General features: G+C 39.7%; 1 protein-coding gene across 1 annotated transcript in view; it reads right to left on the bottom strand.

Moving 5' to 3' along the window:
- The window catches only part of pcdh15a (protocadherin-related 15a), a 275,961-nt gene that overhangs the window by 57,940 nt on the left and 191,475 nt on the right, over positions 1-26,546 (bottom strand). The window contains exons 23-24 of the mRNA XM_056272451.1: positions 17,346-17,486; positions 12,004-12,116 (exon numbers count right to left, since the gene is read on the bottom strand). Of these exons, the coding sequence (XP_056128426.1) occupies positions 12,004-12,116; positions 17,346-17,486 (254 nt within the window). The remainder of the gene's footprint in view (positions 1-12,003; positions 12,117-17,345; positions 17,487-26,546) is intronic.

Raw genomic sequence — 26,546 nt, 5'->3', positions numbered from 1 at the left:
CGGTCCCAGAGCCTTTTCCAAAGCCTGTCCCAGAGGCCTTTTCTGACTCGTCCTTCCCCCCCAAGTATTTTTTTTTTTTGGGCTATAGGTCCTCGCCGTGGCTGTCCGAGGGGCTGTTTCCGCCATGGTCGCCCGAGGGATCCTCACCACCATGGTCGCCCGAGGGATCCTCACCACCATGGTCGCCCGAGGGATACTCTCTGCCATGGCCACCCGAAGGGTCTTCACCGCCATGGCCACACGAAGGGTCTTCACCGCCATGGCCACCCGAAACGTCTTCACCGCCATGGCCACCCGAAGCGTCTTCACCGCCATGGCCACCCGAAGCGTCTTCACCGTTAGCGATCCGGTATCGGATCCGCCATGGCCACCCGAAGGGTCCTCACCACCATGGCCACCCGAAGGGGCGTCTCCGCCATGGCCGCCTGCTCATTCTGCTCCGCCATGACCGCCTGCTCATTCTGCTCCGCCATGGCCGCCTGCTCATCCTGCTCCGCCCTGGAGGTTTCCCGCCCTGGATAAGCCACGCCATGGTCAGCCTTCAGGGCACCCACCCCACCACCCCTGTTGATGTTCTATGGCGCGAGGTCGCGCCTTTTTGAAGGGGGGCGTTATGTCACAGTCATCATCTGCACCATCCGGTCTTCATCTTCACTACACTTCCCAGAATCCTTCGTGTCTCCACAACTGAACTCACTCCCTCAATTACCCACCTGTTCTTCGTCTTCATCATCTGTGTCACCTGTGTTCACCTCGTCATTGTTCATTAGTATCTGTATTTAGTCTCCTTCTGTTCAGTTAGTCTTTGTCGGTTCTCGTCTATGTTATGTAGCATCAATGTTACTTTGTTCATAGTTATGTTTAGTGTGTGTGTTATCCTGCCTGTCATCCTGCCTGCCTGTATGTACCTGTGAGTAAAATTAAGTAAATCGTTTGTATTGGAGCCTTTGGACTTTGAGTCTTCTTCAACCCACACCACACCGTGACACATGGTTTGGATTTGTTTAAAACTTTTATTCAGCAAGGATACATTAAATTGATCAAAAGTGGCTGCAAAGACTTTTACAAAGATTTACACTTCAAATAAATGCATAAATATTAAGCAGCACAACAGTTTTCAACATTGATAATAATAAGGAATGTTTCTTGAGCAGCAAACCAACATATTAGAAAGATTTCTGAAGAATCATGTGAAAATTCAGCTTTGCCATCACAGGAATAAATTACAGATACATATAAAATACATTACAATAGAAAAGTTATTTTAAATTCAAAGAACAATGTTGGTGTTTTTACAGTATTTTGGACCAAATAAATGCAGCCTTGCGGAGCAGAAGAGACTTCTTAAAAAAAAAAAAAAAAATCTTACCGACCCCAAACTTTTGAACGGCACTTTACACAAGTTATCTTTACCCATCACTAATATTTTTGCTGTCAGTCTCTCTTACGTTATACAAAATGGCAGAAAGTAGGACTGTAGTGTGGCTTTGGTGTGAGACAAAGATCCTGTTGTTAAGTGTGACAAAAAAGGGAAAGTTTATCTAAATTAACTGTCACAGTTCTGGTTCCCTTACAGATGTTGTGCTTTCTCAAACAGGAGAGAACCACACGCCACCCATCAGAAGTGGGTGGGCATGACACTCTTGTCTCTATTGTCCAACAGTCAAAATACAGCCATCATCGTGAGATCTCGACAAAGAGCTGCTGACTCCCTGGGTTTCTCTGCACCATAAATGGGGTGAAGCGCTTTGCTCTGTCTCTGAGACAATAGGGCACTGCAGCAGTCAACTGCTACACTGACAGCGAGAAGCCGAGGTCACGCTGAAATCTCAGCGATGCTCAGTTTCATGCTGGTTACCATGGGGATCACAGAGGACAGAAATAGCCAGAAACTCAGCGCAGGAGTGAGAAAACACAAAGAGGAGCATCTTTTAATGGATATGAGTTACTGCAACACTCTCACACACAATAGCTCATAGTTATCTTCAGCAACACATCTGTAATCTTCTCATTGTCATACTCTCATTGCATTTCCATAGTCACACAATCGCACAATCCATTTAGCGCTACTACGTGAAAAGTGGAATTTTATGCAACTGCATGTTAACTTGTATGTTAACAGTAGAAGTGATGAGTCAAAACTTTAAATACACATTTTTGGTTTCTTATATACACTTTTATGTCTTGACCTACATGCCTACATGCATTGAGTTGCTGCCATGGGATTGGCTGATTAGATATTTTTTGTTAACAAGCAGTTGAAGACAGTTTTCGCATCCTAATACATTAGTTTAACTTTATGGAAATGACCCACATGAACTGAAATTATGAAAAATGATGTGCGGGAAACCATGATGGGATTGTAACAATCTTAGTGAGTTTGATTCATGCATGTTCATCTTGTTCATGATATGGTGCATTATGCACTACTGCAATTTTTGTACAAACACTTTCCATAATGTTCATTTTTTAGCAGCAAGAAAATAGATTCAGTGTTAAATTAGAATGACATGGTATTGCTTCCGATAAAACATCCCATTTGTGTTGCGATCAAATCAAAAGCAATGGGTTATTGATAGATTGCACAAGTGCTCAGTGCTTTAGATCGGATCACAACACAAATGGGATCAGATTAACCCACCAGTAACACTGAGGCAACCAGCAGTAGAAACACCCACCAACAATTCAACCACTGTTCAACCTCTAGTAATAAAATCAAGGAGTGTATGGACAGTTCATAAGAGCGAATTAAAGCAGTAATAACTCTGCATCAACAATCAATGACACAATAAAAAAAAAGAAGATCAGGTGAAAGTCAATTCTTCATTCTTCAATTTGACACTGAATGATTATTTATGAGACCAGGTATGTGAGTGTTTGGCAATTCAAACTCGTTGTGATCTCTCTGACAGTGTCCTCTGTGAACTGTTCTCTCCACAAAAATAATATTTTCTGAAAATGCATACACAACATATCATCAACTTAATGACTGGATTAAAACATGTGCAAAATGTACTCTCATCTACCCCAAGGAATGCTAATTTAGACTTTGGACATTCAGAGCTGTTTTATGTCTGGTATCATAAGCAGTTAATCTCATGAACTGTGTTAATTATGTAAGGAATAATGTACAATCAGCCGGTCATTACTGAAAAATAAACCCAACAGGGAGATCAGACCCCAATGTAGAGCGGAGCAGAATAAAGAGCCTGGCTAATCAAAATCAAGTATCCCAGAGAGCTGTGCACATAATAAAGGTTATGATGTTCAGCTATAATCTTCAATATGCTCATTATGGACATTCAGAAACACTGGACCAGGTAAAATCAAACTATAATGTGTCTGTAGATCTGCCAAAAAACAAAGCTTGTAAACTTCTACCAATATAAGATGTATTGCTTCTTAAATTAGAAGGAAGTATCTATTAACTCTTTCCCCACCATTGACAGAATTTTCCAGCAAATCTGTGTTTTCACTGTTATACTCTAGGAGGCGCTTTACGCATCTTTTGAAAGAGTACAAATCTCTGGATCAAAACACAGGCGAAGAAACAGAAACAAGCGATAGAAGCATTGCTTACGTACATGTAAACTACTGCGATCATCAAACATTAACCAGCATATAGCCTACATCAAAACTGCCTAATGTTACAGAATGAAATGTTGAACCCGCAGGAAGAGGTAAAGGTGCAAGCTTTGGGGGTGTTGATGGATTCGATCCACTCGATCTACTCAATCTATGTTTTGATTATCGGTCTGAATCAGATCCGATGAAGTCTTAGACAAAAACATTGTCAGAAAAAAAGTTCTCTCTGTCATGAAGGTAATGGATGAACCCAAGCGCAGACAGTATGCAACACTCAACATTAATTTATTGACAAAAACAGGGAAAACAAAACCCACGAGGGGGCAAAACAAGACTGGAACAGGAATGACTAAACTAGACTGAGACTTGACAAATAACTAGACGATAAACAAAACAGCAAACATAAAATCAGGTTTTCTCTCTGGACAATACTCTTGACAAATACTCACAGGGACTCTCACAAAGCTTCAGGATTTCTCTCTGGACAATACTCTTGACAAATACTCACAGGGACTCTCACAAAGTTTCACACACAGATAAGAATCACAATGAACCAGCACAGGACAGCAAACACAGGGGGATTAAAAAGGGAACACTAATGACAAAGACAGGTAAAGCTGACTAGACAAGGACAGGTGAAACTGACTAGACAATAATGACAAGACGAGGATAACAAGGGGGCGGGGTGACGTAACGAGACAACACAAGCACATGGCCCAAGCAATAGGCCATGCGCTTGTACACAAAACACGGGTCTGTCATGATCAAGCCTCAAGACTAGAGGAAATCAAGGACAAGAAGGCCGGATCATGGCACTCTCAGTGTTTTGTACAAATCTTTGGATGAAATTCAATATAAAATGAAATAACCCCTATATACAGTGGTGATAACTCTCACACACCCAACTTTAGAGCAAAAGAGAAAACAATCGCATTAATTTGAGCAAAAGTTCAGTTGGCCTGTAGCAATAAATAATACAAGAGAAATTAAGAAACGTATACAGACTTTTCTTTCTTTTCTTTGTTTCTTTAGGCTGAATAAAGAGTTTAGATTTTCTTTGTTCTCCTTCCCTTCATCTCACACACCCACAGACATGCAAATACAAAAAAAACTGATGCATGAATAATACAATTTTATAAATTCACAAAAAAACTAAACATGTTCAGGTCACATTTCACCTTCAAATCGAAAGAAAATAATACAATGTGCAAAAATATATTCTGCATGAAAAAAACTTTTTCCATGCAGAAAAGTTTCCGTTGACATTCCATTTTCTTGACTGTAATACAGTATTTTTGTGTATTAAATTCATTATACATATATAACACTTACAACCATGGTATACTTTAAAACATTTAAATAATATGCTTTTTTCAAGGAATGAGAATAAGATAATTTTGATTTAACCATGCTGCAAATATAATTTTTGTCTTCATGCAAAACATCATTTATGTCTTTGTTTTGGGGTGAAATATGACCCAGACATGTTCTTGACAGCTTTTGTGAGATCCATCCAGTGTGCTTGAAAGCGAGGTGTCAATGCGACAGAAGCCCTGGGCAAAGCACACGATGATGAAGACAAGACGTGACAACAGAAGACAACTTCTCTGCAGTATGCACTTGTGTGTGTGTGTGTGTCACTTGTTGGTAAACAAGAATTATTAAACCAACCTTGAGTATGTATGAACTTGTCCTCAGAGATGTTAGTTAGGAAGTACAAATACCCGCCAAAATATTCATCCCTGTATACCGTGATGAAAAATGTAATGTGAATATTTTAATGATCAAATCTGTCTACAGTTATAAACATCAAGCAGTCGAATAACTGAATTTGATCAACAATACATGATAGGTCTATATCCAAAACAGCACTTTTCCCCTCATTGTTAAAAAATACTGAATGTGTGTGAGAGATTCATAAGTCTTCATTTACGCCGTTTTAATCAGATCTCCAGAGTGTTCCAGCTGCAGTCCACAGCCTAATGAGGTCTACAGAGAAACGCTGCATGCTCTCTATAGCTCACGCCATTAGAGCTTCCTGTGAAGTGTTCTCTCTGGCCCACTGCTTCAGTCAACACACAGACCCCTTTAAACACCAAGCTCACTCAGAATGGACTTCAGACTGCATAACATTACAGTTGAATGGGCTAAAAAACTCAAATCCCAACGCTGGAAAGAGACAGAATACAACTTTATTATCTTCTCAAGTCATTTCTAACAAAACCTCCTTTTTGGAAAACATAAAAAAAAAAAAAATACTAGAAAATACAACCCCTGTAACCAATCCCCTCAAGATGCGGGGCAGGGCTTTTCCACAGGGAGCACAAGAACATCTTTAAGAAGGAACAGGACAGTTTGGTTGCATATAGTAATATAGCGGGTGGGTTACGCATGTGATGTATATTATGTTATAATGAACTATATGCCTTTCCCCACTGACTTTCTATGATGTTCAGAACGTTTCTAAGGATGCTGATTTTTAGAAGGCCAGCTGTCTGACTCTGAGGTGGCGAACAGGAACATGGTTTGTGTAACATTAGCAACACATTTTAGCAGTTCAATAACATAGTCAAGCCAAAGGCTAATCATATTAATTACCGTTATGTGTCTGACGTTGTAGAGAGCGATACATAAAACACATCACCATTTGGATACATCAACCAGTAGATGAGCCTGTATAATTCACTCTTCCTCTTCTTTTGAATTAGTTCCTGGTTCAAACATATGGCTGAATTAAACCAATATTTCCACTTGCCACTGTGTAGCAGCGTTTACTACAGTTGACCGAGCGGATCAGGTAATCCGAGCTTGTATGAGTGAGTGGAGGCGGGGACTACCTTGCATTTTCATGGATCCGTGTAGACTTAATGAAGCAAGGGTGTAGAGTTACTGTACATTCAAGCTATTTTAAGGCATGACAAATTATTTTCACAGGAAAATAATTGATTATCAAAGATGAGTTTTCAGACTGCAGGGGGACTTTAAAACTCCCTGCTCAGTCCAAACGACCCGTTATTAAAGGCCCTTTCACACCGGACGCGTAACGAAAAAGTGAATAGTTCACGTGCGAATAGTTCACGTCAAAACCATTCACATCAGCCGCGACGCAGATTTGCGACGTTCAGAGCTTCAACATTCCAAAACTTCCGCGCCAACAGCTGAGAAAACATGGACACTTCATCATCATCATCATCATCCAGTGAAGACGAGCTTTTCATTTTCTTTAAAAGACAGAAAAGAAGGTTTTGGGTGCACCCAATCTTAAAGAACAGAGAGTCTGAAGGGGAGTATGCTAATCTTGTACAGGAGCTAACACTTTGTCATGGCGTTTTTTCCGCACTTACTTTCGGATGTCTGTAGGACAATTTGAGGAGCTCCTTCAGACACAAACTTCAGGGAACCAATCGATCCGGAGCAGCTTCTGGCAGTCTACTTAACTGTACGTTCACACCGCCGCCGACTTGAGCTTCCAAAGCTACCGGAAGTCATACATTTTCATTGGAAGCTGGCTTTTCCTATCTATCACTTAGCCTATGACATGACGTTGTTTGCTTATAGGGACCAGTTACAAAAGAACGAGGCATGGGATAAAATAGCTGAGATAGTTGGTGTCTCCGGTGAGTTGATGAAGTGCGTGCTGATGATTTATAATATTTTTGACTAGGAGGGAAAGAATTGATTTTGAATATTTTCAACATTCATGGTTGTGTGTTTCATATTACTTTATTATTCTGGTGTGTGGCTCTGGCCACACACCAGAGCATGTCAGTAAAGCGGAGCAGTGTGACGCTTAAATATAAGTTAAAAAACTTAAACATACGTTTCATATATATGTTTAAATAATATAATGTTATTTTTTTTATTTCATTGATAACCTATATGAAAAGGGAACCGCATGAGATGAGTAAGATAGCCAATATATCATAAGATGACCAATATATCGAAAACATTTGGAATGTGTCAGACATAATTTTGACCACTTATTAAGTTTTGTTTTGTAGAAAGCCTTTCTTTAAAGTGAATTTCGTTTTGTATAAATTGTATCTGAATTTTAATCAATGTTTCGTCAAAAAAATTGCCTGGATTAATATATAAGAAGCAAATATAGTAGACAATATAATTAGGACACGGAGGCGCTGGCGCGTGAACTGGAGCTCTTCTAATAAATGAACCGAAAACTGACAAAAAACACTAGTTTATTAATAAACAATTCAAATGTTTAATGCATAATCCTTACTTTGGCCGGTTCTTTGTGGCAAGCTTTATGCGTGCATTGAGATGCGGAATAGGCAATATAAAAATGCTGTCATTATAAAAGGTTTCTAGTTTCAATGTATTGCTTGCTTTTTGTTTACATTTCATGTTGTTGTGACACTTCTCTTCTCTCGAACATAATGCTGCTACGTCAGAGCGGCCAAAGCGTCAACAAGCTTCCCCGTACTTTTTGATAAGTGTACTCGACAGAGCGGCCAGAGCTTCTTTGCCGCTCAAGTCGGCGGCGGTGTGAACGTACAGTAGTGAGCTGTCCTCTTAAAATCATCAGGGGCTACGTTTACATTGCAATAAAATAAACAATCCATTAGTAAGAAGAAGATGCGTCATTGTTGCTGTGACGTCACCTTTGTTTCCTTGTATGTGATTTTCTGTCGCCGCAAAAGTAAAAAAAAAAAATCGTCATTGAAGCGAAAAAAAAATAAAAGTCGTTTTTCCGCCGCAGCACATTCGCGTTCGGTGTGGAAGCACTCATTACACAAACAGCTGATCAAAAAATAAAATTATTCGTGCGTCAAAATCGCGTCCAGTGTGAAAGGACCTTAAGTATTAAAAACAGTTTGTCACGAAATCACAACCATGAATACAATAACACATTTATTTTGTGTCCAGAAACGTGGTTAGACGAATTATCATAAAGTAGGAGGAAGGGAAGACATTTTTAGATATATTAAGCGATTTAAAGTCTGAAAGGTACAATAGCCAAAAAAAGGCCAATATATATTTTTTTAATAATCAGAGAAAGTAGAAATATTGTGGAAAACTATTTGTTTTGTTATTATAATTTTTTTATTATCGTTTGTTTTGGTAGGTAGGTCACTTATGCTGCAATTATTTGATACAAACAGTAATATTGTAAAATATAATTACAATTTAACATAACTGTTTCCAATTTAAATATGTTTTAAAAGGTAATTTATTCCTGTAATGTCAGGTGATTTTTCAGCATCATTAATCCAGTCTTCAGTGTCACATAATTCTTCAAAAATCTTTCTAATATGCTGATTTGCATATTTATTTATGAATAAAAGTTTATTTATGTATTTTGCATTCAACTGAAATATTCTTATTTTACACATCAAAAGCTGATATAATTTCATGCACATGTTGTCAGGTCATTTATTGTTCATTTAGACAGACAAATGAACTGTTGAAGGTCTTTGGGCTTTACATCCAGCTATGCTAATGAGAATGGGACACTGGCCCGTTGAGCACTGGAGTTTAGCTCATTTCAGGAGCCAGCTGTGATGTATCAATCTTACCGATGAATGGCCATCTCTCAGTCTGAAGCCTAAAATAGACTGCCTTTTTATTCGTAATTGCTATGGAAACTGCTGGTGTGAGAACATCAGTAGGACTCTGAGATGAAGGCAATACTTTAGAGATCCTGACCTCAGAAACAAACGTTCACAACATGGAAGAGTTTCTGCTCCTCACAGTAGAAGAAAACTCCCAGACCATTTGGAAGAAGTAACGTACAGGAGCAAACAGCCATCACAATGCTTCAGGAAAGAATCCTGAATGACCTGAATGGTCCTGCCAAGGATTTAAGTTGGACACATCAATAATGACAGTCACACTCAATCTGACAGAGAAACAGCTAAAATCCCAGTAGATTGTCTGCTAGAACAAACAAGACAACTCAATGCTGTAATTGCCACCCAAGTCACCACTACAAAGTACCGCATAAAATGCCTGAATACATATAAAGGCCCATTTTTAGGGGTCTAAATACTTTCTGAAGGCATTGGATGTTTTTCTCCAGTGGTATTCAAATGGCGGACTGGCTTGGTTCCATCCGGACTGCTGGACATAATTGCGTCATTTTACCGTTTCTACAGTTTAAAGTGAGCAGCGTATTAAAACAACGGAGCGGTACACACCACAAGCGATTAGGGTAGTTTACGGTAATGCTCTTTCTGTACTACATTCTCTAATATTTTATCTGGACCCAAACTTTTAAGAGCATTTCATAATAAACAATGTTATAGTTTGAAAAAATATGTAAAGATGGCTGAAGACAAAGCACTTTGAAATACCTTTATTGAGTACTGATCATTAGATTATGTACGTTGATTGTTTTTAATAGTTTATAACTTTGAACAAAATATAAAAATGGTCCATACTTTTCTTAAGAGTCAGCCAGTATGTTTTCTCAGTCCTTCTATGTGCCATACACGTAGGTGTCTAAATGTAAAATAATAGTAATAATAAGAAATAGCCTGATAAAACACCTGCTCTTACCTCTTTATAATCATATCCAGTTGGGAGAAATATTTACTTGGTTTGGTAAATATTGGCAAAAATTCATAGACATCACTGTTTTGGCCCTCGGGGTCCAAGATTCTCATCCTTGATGACTATTTTGAGTGTTTAGGATTTTTTCTTTTACAAAGTACTAGGGCTGCCACGATGGAAATGTATAACTGTTACCAAAAATCACTGTCCGGATCTCCGCTAGGAAGAAAATAGAGACCGGACCTCTTAGAACATTGATAAAATACCCCTGTTTTACGCCATCTTGAAAATGACACACATCTGCTCAAAGCAGGAAAAAAATTACAGCTCCTTCCTTAAATCCTCACAGAAAGTTAATTTTTTTCTGGCTTAAGTTTTATTTAGCTTATTTTCCATAATTTTTTTTTTTTCATTTTATGCACGAAGTAGTACATAGTACACACAAAGTACACAATAAAATAATATATTATTTCAGACCAGAAGAACACAACCTTCTTTCTGCCGCATGCCTTTACAGAGAGAATGAAAGGGGAAAACAACAGTGAGAGAAAGTCAAAGAAATGAATAAAAGGATTGACAGGTAAAAGACGGGAGCGGCAGGAGTTTTTACCTGGTGAAAATATACAGACATAGGAACAGATTATGCTGTCCAAGGCATGGAGGAACAGACCTCTGTATTTTTCTGAGGTGTAATAAAGGTTGCAAAATAATTACCTAATATAATATAATATAATACAATATAATATAATATAATATAATATAATATAATATAATATAATATAATATAATATAATATAATATAATATAACATAAATGGACTGAGAGCGATCTTTCTCTAAAAACAAAAGGTAGAAGATTCAAAAAAGGGGAAAAAGTGTGAGAAAGTGTGAAGGAAAGGTGTGAAAAAAGTTTTCAAAATGGTTGAAAATCTGGTCAGTTGACCCAAGGTATCAGACAAAATAAAAATGTGTCTAGACAAATTGGTTCAGAAGTTAAAAGCTAAAATTTACATGAAAGTTTGAGACATTATGATTTCATTTGTGTTCCTCAACCGCATCATAAGACTTTGGGCCAGATTTACTAACAGCTTGCACCAGTGCAAACTCTCTTTTCGCATTAAAAAACTACAGTCAGGATGTACTAAAGACACGCAGTGAAAAATCAGCACTGAAAAGGCATGGACAGTTATTTTTTGCGGCTGACCTTATTGCATATGCATTTGTAGGAGTTTCCCTTTCAGATGCAAAATGTATGGGAGGAAAGTATTTAAATGAATCCCGCAAGGTGATTTACTAAGGTTTGTGCTCGTCAATTTACTGGTATCTGTGCCATTATTTACCGCCCCCAAAAAAGCATGTCTTAAACCAGATGCTAATTCGCGCTGCTCTTGGTAGATTGCGTTGTCATTCTGTAAATGATCCGGCTGCGTCTGTGTTCTTTAATTTGCGTAGAATTAAAGAACACGTCAGTAGATCACGCGCAGAACTCTCCACTCCCATCGGGCGCTTTTTTAGAATTGCGCTCTCACGCTAATTTGCCCTGTTTAGTAAATCTTGCCCTTTGTGTCTTAATTAATCAAAATCAAAAAACTTCTCTAACATTAAATTTTAAAGCCCCTGTCATGCTAATCCAGGCTCTTCAACATCCACATTACTGACAAGCTGCGGACGTACCCTTTGGAAACAACAGCGTTTGAGAACTGTAGACCAGCTCCATAGTCATAGTCAACCTGGCTGCCTGCAATTCTAGTCACATATTCACAGATAACACTCATTACTCATGCAGAGATTCTGAATCAGCCTGCAGGGAATATGTGCTAAACTAATTCTGACTCACAGAGCTCAAAGAGAACATGTCATAAATAAGTAAATGTCTGTTCCTTTGCTCTCTACAGACAACGGCACCCACCTGTACTCTTCCTCAGTGAAGATGGGAATCCTGGAGGGCTGAAGCACAGTGATTTCTACTGTGGTTCTGTTCATCTTCACCGGCTCTCCATCGTCATAGGCGATGACCACCAGCTATGAGAAGAGGGTATGAAAAATACATTAAAATGCAGTTCATACAGACAATGATTTGTGTCTGAATTAAAATGTTGATATTTTTGTGGGACATTGTCTAGATGAAATTTAAAAAATGAAATTCTTTTAGTTTAAAAAAAAACACATTTTTGCAGAATGTTTATATTTAATAAAAGAAAATTAAAAACATTTAAAATATAAAAGAATGAAACTTTTGCCTGCCACATCATTATCAGCTTTCATTTGTCAAGGACCACCCAAGAAGACGTCTCACCGACATGTAAAGCAACCAATCGCAGTTCGTTTTGTTCCACGTCACGTTTAGGGGCGTGAAAATGCAAAGTCAATGTCCCTACGATAACAGACCAGCGCGCAGCAAACAAATCATTCGTTCAAGAACGTTGTACAATGGCGCTGCAAACATCACATACTTTTGAAAATCCAGCGTTTAGTTGATCCTGAAAAAAAAGGGCTCATTTTCATAGTTGTAAACACGACGGCTTTCTTCTTCCATGAGGGGGTTTGGCATTACGACAGCTTTGTTTCAAGGTGGACCGTTGAAAAATGTGACACACACATCTCCTGGAAATCCTGGAGAATTCAACCAATCAGATGACGACTTTGAAAATCTCAAAGTGTTTCCCATTTTTTGTGTGTCGTATGCATCAGACTTTTTTATTGCTGACGGGAACATACAGAAAAATAACCATACAGCAGAAAAAATAAATAAAATAAAATAAAAATAAGAGGGCCATTATATTATTATATATAACTTATTAGCATTTTCTATTTTCCAAACAGATCATTTATGTTGTGAGTCGAACTACCCAAATACAATGTTTTCTCAGATGTATTGAGAAGCCTGGCAGAATCTTACACTCCAAAAAGACAATACATTTTCCAATCAATGTTATCAAACAAATTAATCCATACGGAGATTACAAATCAATTTCATAAGAAATAAAGATCTTATTTTATCATTTTTGGCTCTTAACTCAGAAAAAGTAATTTGACCAATAGGTGTATTACAAGGTTTAGGAAAATATGCAGAAGCAATGAAGAGTGATTACCGTTTTTAAATGGCATACACAAACCAGAATATGCAATAGCTTCCATAACTGTTGTAAATTCGTTTGGGGTTTTATTGATATTTGGTATTTGGAGAAACAATGTGAGTATCTGAACAAAAGACCTTGATTATTAAACAACTGCTCCACCAAAAGCAAACCATTACTAAACCAATTATCATAAAATAAAGATTTGTTCTTGAATAAATTGTTCTTATTGTTCCAAAGATTTTTTTTTTTAATTATAAATTAGAGCCCATGCTCAGAGAACCTGTCGATGAAAGTTGTAAAGTTTGATAGAGAATTTAGATATGTCATAATTAAACATTAAGAGAAAACGAATGCCACCAAATTGTGCAAAAACAAGTTGAGGAAAAACATTCCAAATAGAAGCTGGTTTTGATAGGTATTGATTCAGCCCATTAGTTTTAAATGTATTGTTGAGGGAATCAAAATCAATAAAAGACTTTAGTACGACCGATTTACTCGTATAGGTGATTTGTTTTTCCATAAAAATATTTTTGTGTTACCCAGCTCCATTGTCAAACGTAACAACCCAGCATTGAGTCATTTATCACATGCTTTTTACATCATCTTCAAAAGGGAGCAATTCTAGAAGTGACATTGAGTTGGTGTATTTCTTCTGTAAAATATAGGTTTCTGTAAATTGTATCTATGTATGTATGCATGTATGTATTTTATTTTACTTTACTTTAAAACTTGTTTGAAAATAAAGTCGGTACACTCGTGCGTATTCAAGGTAAAATGAAAAAAATTCCATTACTTTTCACTTGATGGTTAAAACATGTAGCCATTCCTAATTAATTTTATTTCTTTTTTTTCCTCAAAAGTATTTGAAATCAACATGACTGAACAAATAAATGGCACATATATTAAAAACATTTAAAATTTTCATTATTTTGGACATCATTATTTGTCATTGAACCATAAACATTGAGCCACACACAAAAAAAGTTTTTCGCTGTAAATATGTACAAAAAAAAAACATTACAAAAACATTGCTGTTTTTTTGCTCAGCCACTTTATAGTGGCACAAAGTATACAGAGAGGATGAATGCTGCTTTTCTAAATCTTAAAAAAAAAATGTAGATGTGCATTTTATTGATTAAACAACTTGTCAGCCACTATTCCCAAATGAACACGGTAAAACCTACATTTGCTCAATGGTAAATTGATTTAATCTCACTTAACGTTAGGCTAATTAATTTATGTATTGATTCAGGTCATAGTAGAGGAGACAGTAACTAAAGAGTTCACGAGTCTGTGAATGTTATATCATAAATACACATACGCAATTGTTATCATTTTAATCCAATGACTCCCCCCTCTTTTTTAATGGACAATGATAAATCACTGACCCTGAAGAACATCATTTGTCATTGGAGATAATTGGACTTAGCTTGAGATTGACTGCTATAAATAAACATTTTATAGTGTCATTGTTGTGTTTTGTGCCTTTTCCATCATGAGAGACAACAAAATTCTGTTCTGGTTGACAACAGTATAATTGCGTGACTCATAAGCAATAGATGTTGCTCTATGTCATACTTTTCTATTAATAAGGCATCCATGTGCGCAACTGGACACATGACATGAAATTCATGCTGGTATTTTATTGGCGGCCATCTGACAAACCATTTCCAATTCTCATAATCTTAAAACATTAGAATGAGAGTCAAACTGACCTCAGCTCAGCAAAACTTTTGATTGATGTTGGATTTCAATAACATGAAAGCGATACACTTTAGAAAGAGGTTCAGAACTAAAAATGATTCTACAGCACATTTCAAGTTTAATGCATTAACTAATGTTAATTTATACATTTCAAGTACATTTTACATTATTTAATGTATTATTTACTGTATTTATGAACGAACATGAATTAACAATGAACAATAGTTTATTAATAAAGTAGCATTAACCTTAATTAAAAAAAATGCTGTAAACGTAGTTCATTGTTAGTTCACGATACCTAATGCATAATAAATTGAACACTGTTTTAACCATAAAACTTAAAATCTGTAACTTTAGTATGTCCAAAAATCAAATGCATTCAAGCCATTTTAATTCTCCTTTCCGTTCTTTACAAAATGATGTAAAATGACGCATTATACTATTTTAAAGGTTCCAAATTTTGTTTTGGAGGTCTCCTGCAATAGGTTTGCATGCATCCAAGGTCTAAAAATGCTTTGCATTCACATAGCAGCATCACCTCTTTTCTCAGTGTCTGAAACGGTTAGATCAAGGATCTGGTCTCTCTAAACCCCTCCTTTCTGCGAGCCTACTCTGCTCTGATTGGTCAGATGGCCCAGTCTGTTTTGATTGGTCTACAGCTTACAGCGCATATCGGACACAAAGCGTCCATCTGAATTTCAGCTCCTGAGGCTTCCTCAGCGCTTGATACACAGTGATACGGACAGTAACAATAGCATCGGTTTTACCATATCAATTAAATCACGAGTCCTCATCCTTTGGAAGTACATGCAAAGTGGATTTGCGTCTTCTCGACATGACGATAACATGAACCAAACTCATCTTTAGATACAACTACAGTGTTTGAGTAGATGCAAAAATGTGAGTACCTGAACAAAATACCTTGATTATTAAAACAACTGCTCCACCAAAAGCAAACCATTACAAAACCAATTATCATAAAATAAAGATGTGTTCTTGAATGAATTGTTTTTATTGTTCCAAATAAAACACCTCCGTGGTGAAAAAATATATTTATGAATTAGAGCCCATGCTCAGAGAACCTGTCGATGAAAGATGTAAAGTTTGATAGGAAGTGTAGATATGTCATAATTACACATTAAGAGTAAATGAATGCCACCAAGTTGTGAAAAAACAAGTTTGCTGGTTTTGATAGCTATTGATTCAGCCCATTAATTTTTAATGTATTGTTGAGGAAATCAAAATCAATAAAATCCAGACCACCGTTATTATAAGACTTTAGTATGACCGACTTACTCGTAGGTGATTTGTTGCCGATATGCTCTGTAAGCTGTAGACCAATCACAACAGACTGAGCCATCTGACCAATCAGAGCAGTGTTTGAGGGCTAAAGTAGACATTGTTCGTGAGCAGCCAATGAAGACCATAGCCTGGCATTATGCTAATTTAGTAGTAGTAGTAAATAGAATTCTCAACCGGTCGGGTCGGCCCGACAAACCCGACGGGACCCGCGGGTTTGGGTCGAAAATATAAGCAAATGACTCGGGTCGGGTCGGACCACGGGCTTAATCTTTTTTTCCGCTCAGTAAAAAAAATAAAAAAAAATAAAAAAAAAATTAATTATCGCTGCTGTTCACCGTAAAGAAAGTCTGGCTGCTGCGTGCAACGTGCATCGTGGGTGGCTGGCCGTTCCATTGAAGAGAGGAGAGCACACCTCAGTCCATCCACTGTGCACGCACTACTGTTCCTCCACGATGCCTTATAAGCATACGATTATGTTTGTAGGCTAGGCCTATTTTGTTTCAAAACTCTTCAAAAATTGTGTGGTGTGAAAAGTAGCCCGCCCGCTGGCTGGGTAAATGTTTGAGTTCTTTTTATTTATTATTGTGTGAAGATTTTTATTTAAGGCATATTTATATAGCCTATTTATATATTTAAAGTTTATTGTTTCAATTGTTTGTATTGTTAAAAGGCGCGAAGATTAAAGGTTGATTTGAATTCCCGTCTGCTGGTCATGATAATACGTGTATGAGAAGAAAAGGGGCCGCGGGCCGGGTTCGGGCAGATAATTCATGTTGATGTGTCGGGTTACATCGGGTCCGGGCTTTAAAAGCCACGGGCCGAGTCGGGTCGGGTTGTAATTTTCAGGCCCGTTGAGAACTCTAGTAGTAAAGTAGATTTTACTACTGCTAAAGTAAGTGAGACTGGAATTACTGACGACTCTTTTCAGGCAGTTCAGAATCATTCTTTCTTTTAGGAGACAATAACTCCATTTATCGTGGACTTTTACTTTTAGTTCCCAGACCTTTTACATTCACAAACAGCTATGTTACACGCTACATGAAAGCTAATATCCTAAAAAAGCATAATAGGGGCACTTTAAATCACACTAGGCTGGATTCAAACTGGATTTTGACACAAGTGAAGTACATAACAGTAGAAAAACAGCCTGTCGGCCCAGACTCACCTTGAAAATGGTGTTGGGTTGCTCATTCAGGTTGACTTTGGTGATAATTCTTCCTGTGTCCGTCTCTACATCAAAGATACTTCCACTGTATGGTGACAGATCCTGATCCACTCTGTAGCGTACTTTACTGGCAGGCGTACCCTAAGGGAGGAACACGGTTAGTATCAACACATCCCTAGAGCAGACCTACTTAGATTTAAATGACCAAATCTGGTGTATCATTATTTAATTCTATGCATCACATTATTATATAATTTTAGATCGCTATTGTTATCACTGCTTCAAAAGGGGCTTAATTATATATTTTTTCTATGACATTAAATCATAGTCATTTGCAGCATATTTTCTAGCTGCTATTGTCCATACAACTAAAGGCATAAATCAGTGGCTCTCAAGCTCCGAAAAGGACAAAAATGTCATCATTTGCCATTTTTCAAGTCTTTTGAAGTCATACAATTTCTTAGATATTGTGAAAGTTAAGTCATTAATAATTTAAAATGACACACACCCTTCAGCTTTTACATCAATCACATCAAAAGCCACTGCAATGTACACTAGCATTCAAAAGTTTAGATCAATAAGATTTTTATTTTGAAAGAAATTAAACAGTTATTCTGCCACATTAAGGGTTAGTGAAAAGTGACAGTAAAAAATTGTGATACAAAATATATTTATTTCAAATAATTGCTGCTCTTTTGAACTTTTTATTCCTCAAAGAATCCTGGAAAAAAAAAATGCACCACGGTTTCCACAAAAAGAATATTAAACATCACGACAGTTTTCAACATTGATAATAACAAAATATGTTTATTGATCACCAAATCAGCATATTAGAATGATTTCTGAAGGATAATGTGACACTGGAGACTGGAACTGAAAATTCAGCTATTTTTATCACAAGAATAAATTACATTTTAATATATTAAATTCTAAACAGAATAGAAAACAGTTATTTTGACCCTTAAACGGTCTTTAGTGACCCGGGATGTCATTCACTACCCTCTTCCTTATTCATTTTTTTAAAGTTAGACATCAACCTTCTTAGTATTCCTCAATCAATTGATTATATAACAAGAATAAATAATAAAATTATAGAAGAATGTCTGTTTTCCCATACATTTTTTGTCGCTAACGACTTGAGGTGTGTAACAGTGTAAATATAATTTTTTTCTGCACAACAATAATTGAATATTTGATGACTGAATAAGTGCAATTCACCTTTATTCCACAAGGTGGCAATGTCTGATACACAATGATGAAGTTACGTTTCACTCATAGTTACTGCAGGCAGAAAACAAAAGAATAGGAAGTATCATCAGCAAAACTTTAAATGGCTCAGCGATTTACTGCAGAGAAAGTACTGAACGCATCAAATATTAGTGTCACCGCCACTTGATGGCGGATCTGTTTTAGAAGCTGTCAGCGATAAAAATATTGATTTTGAAGATGTTAAAAAATGAAAGTTTTGATGTTTGAGATCGCGAATATGAGCCAGATGCTGAATGTACTGGGAAATGAGCTCCGACGAGGACAGTGATGATGGTATAAAACATCTGCTCAAACTGAACCCTTTCGAGCTCCAAAAGATAACAAAATATGCTTTATTTGTTTCTTTTGTAATTGTTACTCTAATATCAGTTATCAGAGTTTTATATTATCGCGTCAGGTAGAGATCCATCTGTGTTAGATATAGATCCGGGTCGCTAAAGTAATATTCCCGAATATGTGAAAATGATTGGCAAAACATTCATGCATTTAAGGGTAAAATTGTAATAATAAATCACAATATTACTGTTTTAAATGCATTTTTATCAAATAAATGCAGCCTTGGTGAACGAGGAAACAAGGAACGTCCTGGTTGCGTATGCAACCCACCGTTCCCTGAAGGAGGGAACGAAGGACGCAATGGGGATCACGCTACGGAGCCAATCGTCTTCGAGTACTATTGAACGAGCCAATGGAATTGGCGTGCGTGATGACATCACACACTCCGCCCCCGCGGCGCGGGTATAAATATGGAAGTGGATGCACGCACTAGTTGCTTTTTTGCTGAGGAGCCGAGCGTAACTCGGAGTCAGCGGTGGTCCAGCGGTAGTGGAAAGGGGACCTCTTTCAGGGAATGGTGGGTTGCATACGCAACCAGGACATTCCCTTTCAGTCGAGAACGTCAGACATAGTCGACGTCGACTGAATGGGGATCAACCATTGAACACGCCACTAAAGCTGCCACCTTCCAGTGCCTAGACAAAAACCTCATGATCCCCCCGCAATTTAAGGCGGAGAAGGGACAGGGCTTTAGGCCAGGGAAGTCACTGCTCTACCTACAGGCTCACTGGGAAAGCGTTCCCTGTACATAGAAGGAAGGGACGCTGCGGAAGCCACATTCTGCCCGAAGGGAGGTAACGTGGAGAATACACATATGAACTGGGCGGAGACCGGGCAGTACAACATATGAAAGGTCACTGGGGTGGATCCAGCCTATGACAGGGGGAGACTGAACCGGCCAATGACGGGAGAGCAGGATCTGCCGAGGGAAGACACGGGCTCACCGTAGGGAGCCGTACCACGGAAGAATACACATATGGGATTACCGTAGGGATCGCAACATATGACAGACAACATTGCGACCGTTGCGCTAAGCTTCCCTTTGCATGTCAAAACTCACCCATCACCTTCTCGGAGTCAGAAGCTTCTGAGGTGCTTCTCCCACTGTTCCTTCCGGTCTGCTCATTCGTGCCGCCAACTAGACTCACGACAGCTATGGCCAGGGAGAGTAGAGACTCCATCCCCTGGCGCTGGCTCCCAGCTGGCCCGGGGGCCCCGCATAAATGCATTCCCCAGTGAGCCTTCTAAGAAAGCGGCTATGTGGTTCATTATCGCTGTGCGCAGTCTCAAGTACAGTGATTTTCGTTACACTCACGTGTTGAGCAGAAATGCTCCTGAAGCTCAGTGAATTTCATCACACTCAGGTGTTGAGCAGAAATGCTCCTGAAGCTCAGTGAATTATCACACTTAGGTATTGAGCAGAGATGCTCCTGAAGCTCAGTGATCTTCACATGTGGTGTTGAGGAGTGCTCCTGTCTTGCGCGCGCATGTCGCTTGCACCTACTGTGCTAAAGTCAGGAGTGGAACAGGTCTTGATACCAACCAGACCTAGTTCCCCTCAACAGCCTTCCTGACTTCCCCTGAGTACATTTCAGGGACGCGGCATGATGGCACCCACGTTCAAGCCCTGGAGAGATTCCAGGCCGGTCCTAACTGGACGTGGCTACCGCAGGAATATGTGGTAGTTACCATCACTTGGGCGAGCACTCCCTGAAAAGAAGTTGTGCTTACACCCAAATAGAAGTGGAACCTATTGAGTGAGTCTCTCCATTGAGAAGATCATGAGAGCGTTCGGTCATTTCAGTGCTCTCTTTCCTGCAAGATGGGTTGGAGTAGGCTGTTTTCCTCCAACCTCAAAGTGATGTGCCTCTGTTATTACTTGACACACATCATGATGCAGAAGCATGGGAAGCACATCCTGATCGTCAGGTTCCTGAGGGAACAAGGCCCTTGCACCCCTCTTTATCCTCTTGGGCCTGTAGTGTCTGGACCAATCAGACACACACAAATGAATCATTATATCTAATGAAGAATCCAACAAACTCACTCTGCCAACAAAGTTCTATGAAACTTCCCCCACAAATGAAGTCTACCCACTGGCAGAACCTGGTGTCCTGTTACAGGGCACATTAAGACTGATAACAAGCTTTACGACCCAACGGAATTTCCAGAGAGTTGTGACACTCTCTTAATTCTTGCTGAGAAGAAATGAACCCTTTTAATCCTATATATTCTATATATATAACCATGTGATAAATGTATTAACATGTATCTAATTTTCCATCTCATAATTTTCCTTTTATGTTGTTTGGCCTATGTATTCTCTCTTCTAAACTATTTTGGTATGTGACATGACTTGCATACTATGGTTAACCAAAATCATATGTGTAGCATGTTTAGTCTCTATAAACTCCAATATTCGTCCCCCATTTGTTAATTTACATTTAATTTAGCTAACTTTATGACGCATTAGTATTATAAGAATCTTGTAGATTCTTTTCGTAAACACCCAATGAAATTAAACATTTAAATGCCCTGCTAGAAGACAATGGGTCGTGAAAACTCCCTCCAAAGGGACAGCTTCACATTGGCTCACGCACCTCCAGAGGGTGTGACGTCTTCACGCTTTAAAAATCACTGATCAAGATCAGCTCTCTCTTGTCCTCTTGCTCTTGCTCTGAGCCCCTTGCGCTCTTAGCCTCTGGCTCTCTGACTCTCTTGGCCCTTCTTGAGAAGTCCTAATGTGAAGATGATGCTGAACTAGAAGTCCCTCAAGGACTCCCAAGCTTGCGCCAGGCTGCGGCCTTGTCTTTCCATTCACCAAAGATCCTCTGACTCCCACTGGTTCTCTCTCATCAAGACCACATCAGCAAAGATCAACTGGAGCCTCAATAAATTGCATCAGGACAGTTTTATGCAAATAGACGAGACATGCAAGTATCAAACTTAGTCTCATTATTTGATACATTAAGTATCCTTACCCCTTTTCAAGAAGGGCGTGTTAGAACTAAACTGATGGTTTGCTCAGGCTGTTGATCTGCTGAACATCAAACAATGCTATAACTTCTTTCTTTCCTGTATTCTGCTTCAGCTCTCTTTCCCAGCATCAGGTCAGATGCTGCAGACCAACTTGGGCTAAGATGGTCACGACCCACCACATACTGGGTACCATATGAAGGACGAGTTTAAACAACTGGCCTTCATATCGGCTGGAGGGAACGGCTATATCAAGTCCTTCGCCAGTAGGACATAGATATGCACGCAAAATACAGGAGCACTTCTCAACACTAGGTGTGATGAATATCGCTGAATTTTCAGGAGCACGTCTGCTCAACACGTAGTGTGATGATTATCACTGACTTGAGCGGAGCCAAACAATAGCCGAGTCTGATGGTCATAGCCTGGTCCGGACTGGTCGGAAGCTCTTTCTGCTTCTACAACCAGACCAGGCCCAGAAAACCACAGACGTACCCAAGGTGGGGCAGCAAAGTGGAAAACAATGGTGTTAGTGTGCAGTGCAACACTTACCTGTCTCCACTGGCGGCAGGGGATGCGTGAGAAGGCGAATGACCGGGTCCTCGAACCGCACCAAGCTGCCTGCTGGCGACCAAGATGGGGCTGAGGGGTGTAAGGCTTTTATACAGGGTATCACACGCCCAGACTGGGGAGCCAGGAATAGAGAAGTTTGCTCTTTTTATGAAAATGTGGGCATCGCTGACACCACTTTTACGGGAGCCAGCGGCAGAACAGACGAACACATAATTAAAAAACTTCAACCAGCCCTCCAACCGGCAGGAGAGAGTGGATCGGTGGCCACTCCAAAAGCAACTTCTCCATCCCTGGGGGGCCCGTTCAGGTTCAACGTTTCCGCTGTCGCTTACCACCTGGCTTGGCAGCAGCTGGGATGGGCTGGGCGCCCCTCCTGCGGAGGATCTGTCCCCGGCGGATGGGTGAAGGCAGCAGTGGCCGCCGGGTCAGGATGTGCCGGATGGCCTCCGTCTGCCGCTGGCTGCAGAGAACTGCTGGGCGAAGCTCTCCACAGCGTTGCTGAATAACCCAACCTGGGAAATGGGAGAGTCCAGGAATCGAACCTTGTCCGCTTCTTTCATATACATTAGGTTGAGCCAAATATGGCGCTCCTGGACCACAAGTGTGGACATCGCCGTACCGATCGCGCAAGCTGCAACTTTCGCACCCCGGAGGGCGAGGTCGGTTGCAGTGCGGAGCTCACCCATGAGCTCATGGTTCGGACTACCCTCGTGCATGTTAATGAGTGCCTGGGCCTGGTGGACCTGAAGCAACGCCATGGCATGCAGAGAGGAAGCGGCTTGCCCACAAGCTTTGTAAGCCTTGCCCGTAAGAGCGGACGAAAACTTACAGGCTCGCGACACAATTGCATCACGACAGACCGCTCCACCGGAGGGATAGTCTCGTAGCCCTTCACCGCTCCCCCATCAAGGGTAGTGAGGGGGGAGGAGCTACTTAGGCGGTTTCTGGCAGAGAAAGATGCCGTCCACACCCTCGTAAGCTCCTCATGCACTTCAGGAAAGAATGGCACCGGGGCGGCGGGCTGATAACCAGCCCGGCCCGCCCCGAGAAACCAATCATCCAACCGAGATGGTTCGGGACACGGTGGAGGGTTGCACGCGAGCCCTACCGCCTCGGCGGCCTTTTGCAGCATAGCTGACATCTCTGGATCTGGCTCGGGCAACGCTGGTCTCCCAGAGGGAGGCAGCGCAGCCGAGTCATCATCTCCAGAGTTCAGCTCCCTATCCGATGCTGCGATAGACATACAATCCCCTGGAGGGGCCCCAAATGAAACTACTGGTCGGTCCACTCCAGAGGAACCAGCAGGTTCATTGGGGACCTCCACCGGTTGCGGTGCAAAAGAGGAGTGAGGGATCCACGGGGCATTGCCGGGCGGATTACCCCTCACTGTGATCCTCAGATCACCCAGCTTGGACGGCACCCCAGTCTTCCTCTGGGAAGGTAACCCAGAAGAGAGACCAGGGCGGGGCCCAGAGGCGGTCTGCACCTACGCTTTTGACGTAGACTAGTCTTGATCTCAACACAGAGATGGTCATATTCCCGCAATGGGAACATGACTCATCCACGAGAGCTGCCTCAGCGTGCTGTAAGCCCAAACACACGATACAGCTTTCGTGACCGTCAGAGGGGGACAGAGCCTTACCACACCCAGAAACGCACGGATGGAATGGCATCTTGAAAAGACGCACTCACACCCGTGTTGCTCTTTTAGGAAATGGGACCGTCACCAGTGCCGGAGCACACAGGGAATGACCACGGCAGCACTGAATCAGTGAACTGAAACAGTGAAGCACTCACTTTTGCCCTCTAACCAGCCGTCAAACACAAACACAAACAATGAAATTTGATGCTGTTAAAACAGCAGTTGAGAGGTCAAAGCTCGCGATCACCGCTGCACTCACGCTGTAGAGACACAAACACTGGGAGGTCTTCTCGCAAGAACGACGCACTCCCCGACTCACTCGCTCCTTGAAACCAACTGCACTCTTCAGAGACATCCAAACGATCGGCTCCGAAGCGAAAGGCAACTAGTGCGTGGATTCACTTCCGTATTTATACCCGCGCCGCGGGGGCGGAGTGTGTGATGTCATCACGCACGCAAATTCCATTGGCTCATTCAATAGTACTCGAAGACGATTGGCTCCCTAGCGTGATCCCCATTCAGTCGACTACGTCTGACGTTCTCGACTGAGAGTGAACTAAAGAAAAGGCTTATTTTAAAAACATTTAAAAAATCTTACCAACTCAAAACTTGAACGGTAGTGTAAGTGAAAGTAATGCTAAAAAATTTAATATGTGAGAGAACAATATTTGAGAACACAAAGTTATCATATGTTATCAGATTACTTGGAATGTAGCAGATGTGCCAAATGGACTGCATTAGTCAAAAATATGTTAGAATGTATGGAAAAGAACAGCTTGAACATTCTGCAAAGCATCTCCTTTTCTGTAAATCATACGGGTTTAGAATGATATGAGGGTGAATAAATAATGACATAATTTATATTTTTGGGTGAACTATCCCTTTAAAGCATTGACAACTATTTAAATAGCAGGTTTGAGCTTCCTCAAAGGTCTCTCGGGCATCGTGTTTTGTAAAGCTACAGAGAGCTCTGTCTGCCGCACCTCATTCTACTGATACTTTACAGCTCTTCCGTCTGGCTGCGTCATAAATGTTTGATGCTTTGTGCTGTGGTAAACATACAAAGTCATTTATACTGCAGGAGAAAGAGACAGAAACAACATAGCATTTTATATCAATGCCAGCCAAGAAATTAGTTTCTAGTCTTTTTTTTAAGTCCATGTCACAATTTTTCTATAGCTTATTATTTGTATCATATGTCTTTGGCACCCCATGTATTCAAAGCATTATTTAATGAAGAAATGCATAATTTAACAGCTTCTGTGGCAGGTCATGAAAATAAACAGCACTGTAGTCTGCTTGACGGCAGACGGCATGAACAGGAAGAGTAAATCAGACAGATTTACCTCAGCTGACCACCTTAATCTCTGTTAAGACGATCACACCACTACGTTTAGGGAAAGTAAAGTTAAATCCGATGACCTGACATTACTGTATCACTCGGTGCCGTCCAGGTTTTCATCTGTAAAATCCAGTCATGATGCCAAATAAGAACATCAAATGCAGACAAAATATGCCATAATGAATGTACTAGAGAAGTTAAACGACCATGCAGTAGCATTACCCAATTCTTGGACACTGAGGGAAAAAAAAATCAATTTTAAAAATCATTGCTAAAATGACTTCATGCTTCATGATATATTATCTTGGTTACACTTTTCAATAAGGTCCCATTAGCTATCAAAAATTACTGTACATCTAGCATTAACAACTAATATGAACGCCCCCCCTGCAGTCACAACTTTTATCCCCTAAAACTCATCTTCGATAAATCAAAATTACATATTTAAACATTAAAAGATATGTTTTGATAGTCTTGATGGAATATTATGTTTAACAGAATCACAATTAAGCACAATAGGCCTACATTGTATTATGAATAAAATCACAGCTAAAGGGCATTGCAACCCTTTCAGACATGACAATATTCACAGTACACCATTGTTTTGATAAAACATTTACTACATAATAAAAATATTAAGGCAAGATCTTAAGCTCTGAGAGCTGGGTAGTCCAACAGTTTTTAATTTGACATCATGGCTTGAGACACTAGTGGCATCAATTATTTAATTAAAAACGAATTAAAAAATAATGAATTGTATTAATATTAAAAATAGTGCAGATGTGTGTGTTTTTTTTTTTAAAAACACTTAACCTCTTTGTCAAACTTTTTTGTCTATTCATTATTGCTGTGCTGTTGCACAATAAAATACATAATCTTGAACTTTAATTTCTCACAAATATTGATAAATGAGATGCACATAAGATATGCAGTAAATTTTATTGATTAATCAAAATATCATAATTAATTTGATAAAATTACACACACACAGTAACGTTTTGAGTTTGTCTTTTGATCTGTTTCTCTGTTTTGTTCATGTTTGAGTTTCTTTGCTAATCTTCTA

Source organism: Rhinichthys klamathensis, unplaced genomic scaffold, assembly GCF_029890125.1.
Source record: "Rhinichthys klamathensis goyatoka isolate OS25496 unplaced genomic scaffold, OSU_Roscu_1.1 h1tg000338l_1, whole genome shotgun sequence".
In the NCBI taxonomy this organism is placed as follows: Eukaryota; Metazoa; Chordata; class Actinopteri; order Cypriniformes; family Leuciscidae; genus Rhinichthys; species Rhinichthys klamathensis.
This window is presented reverse-complemented; position numbering and strand designations above follow the sequence as displayed.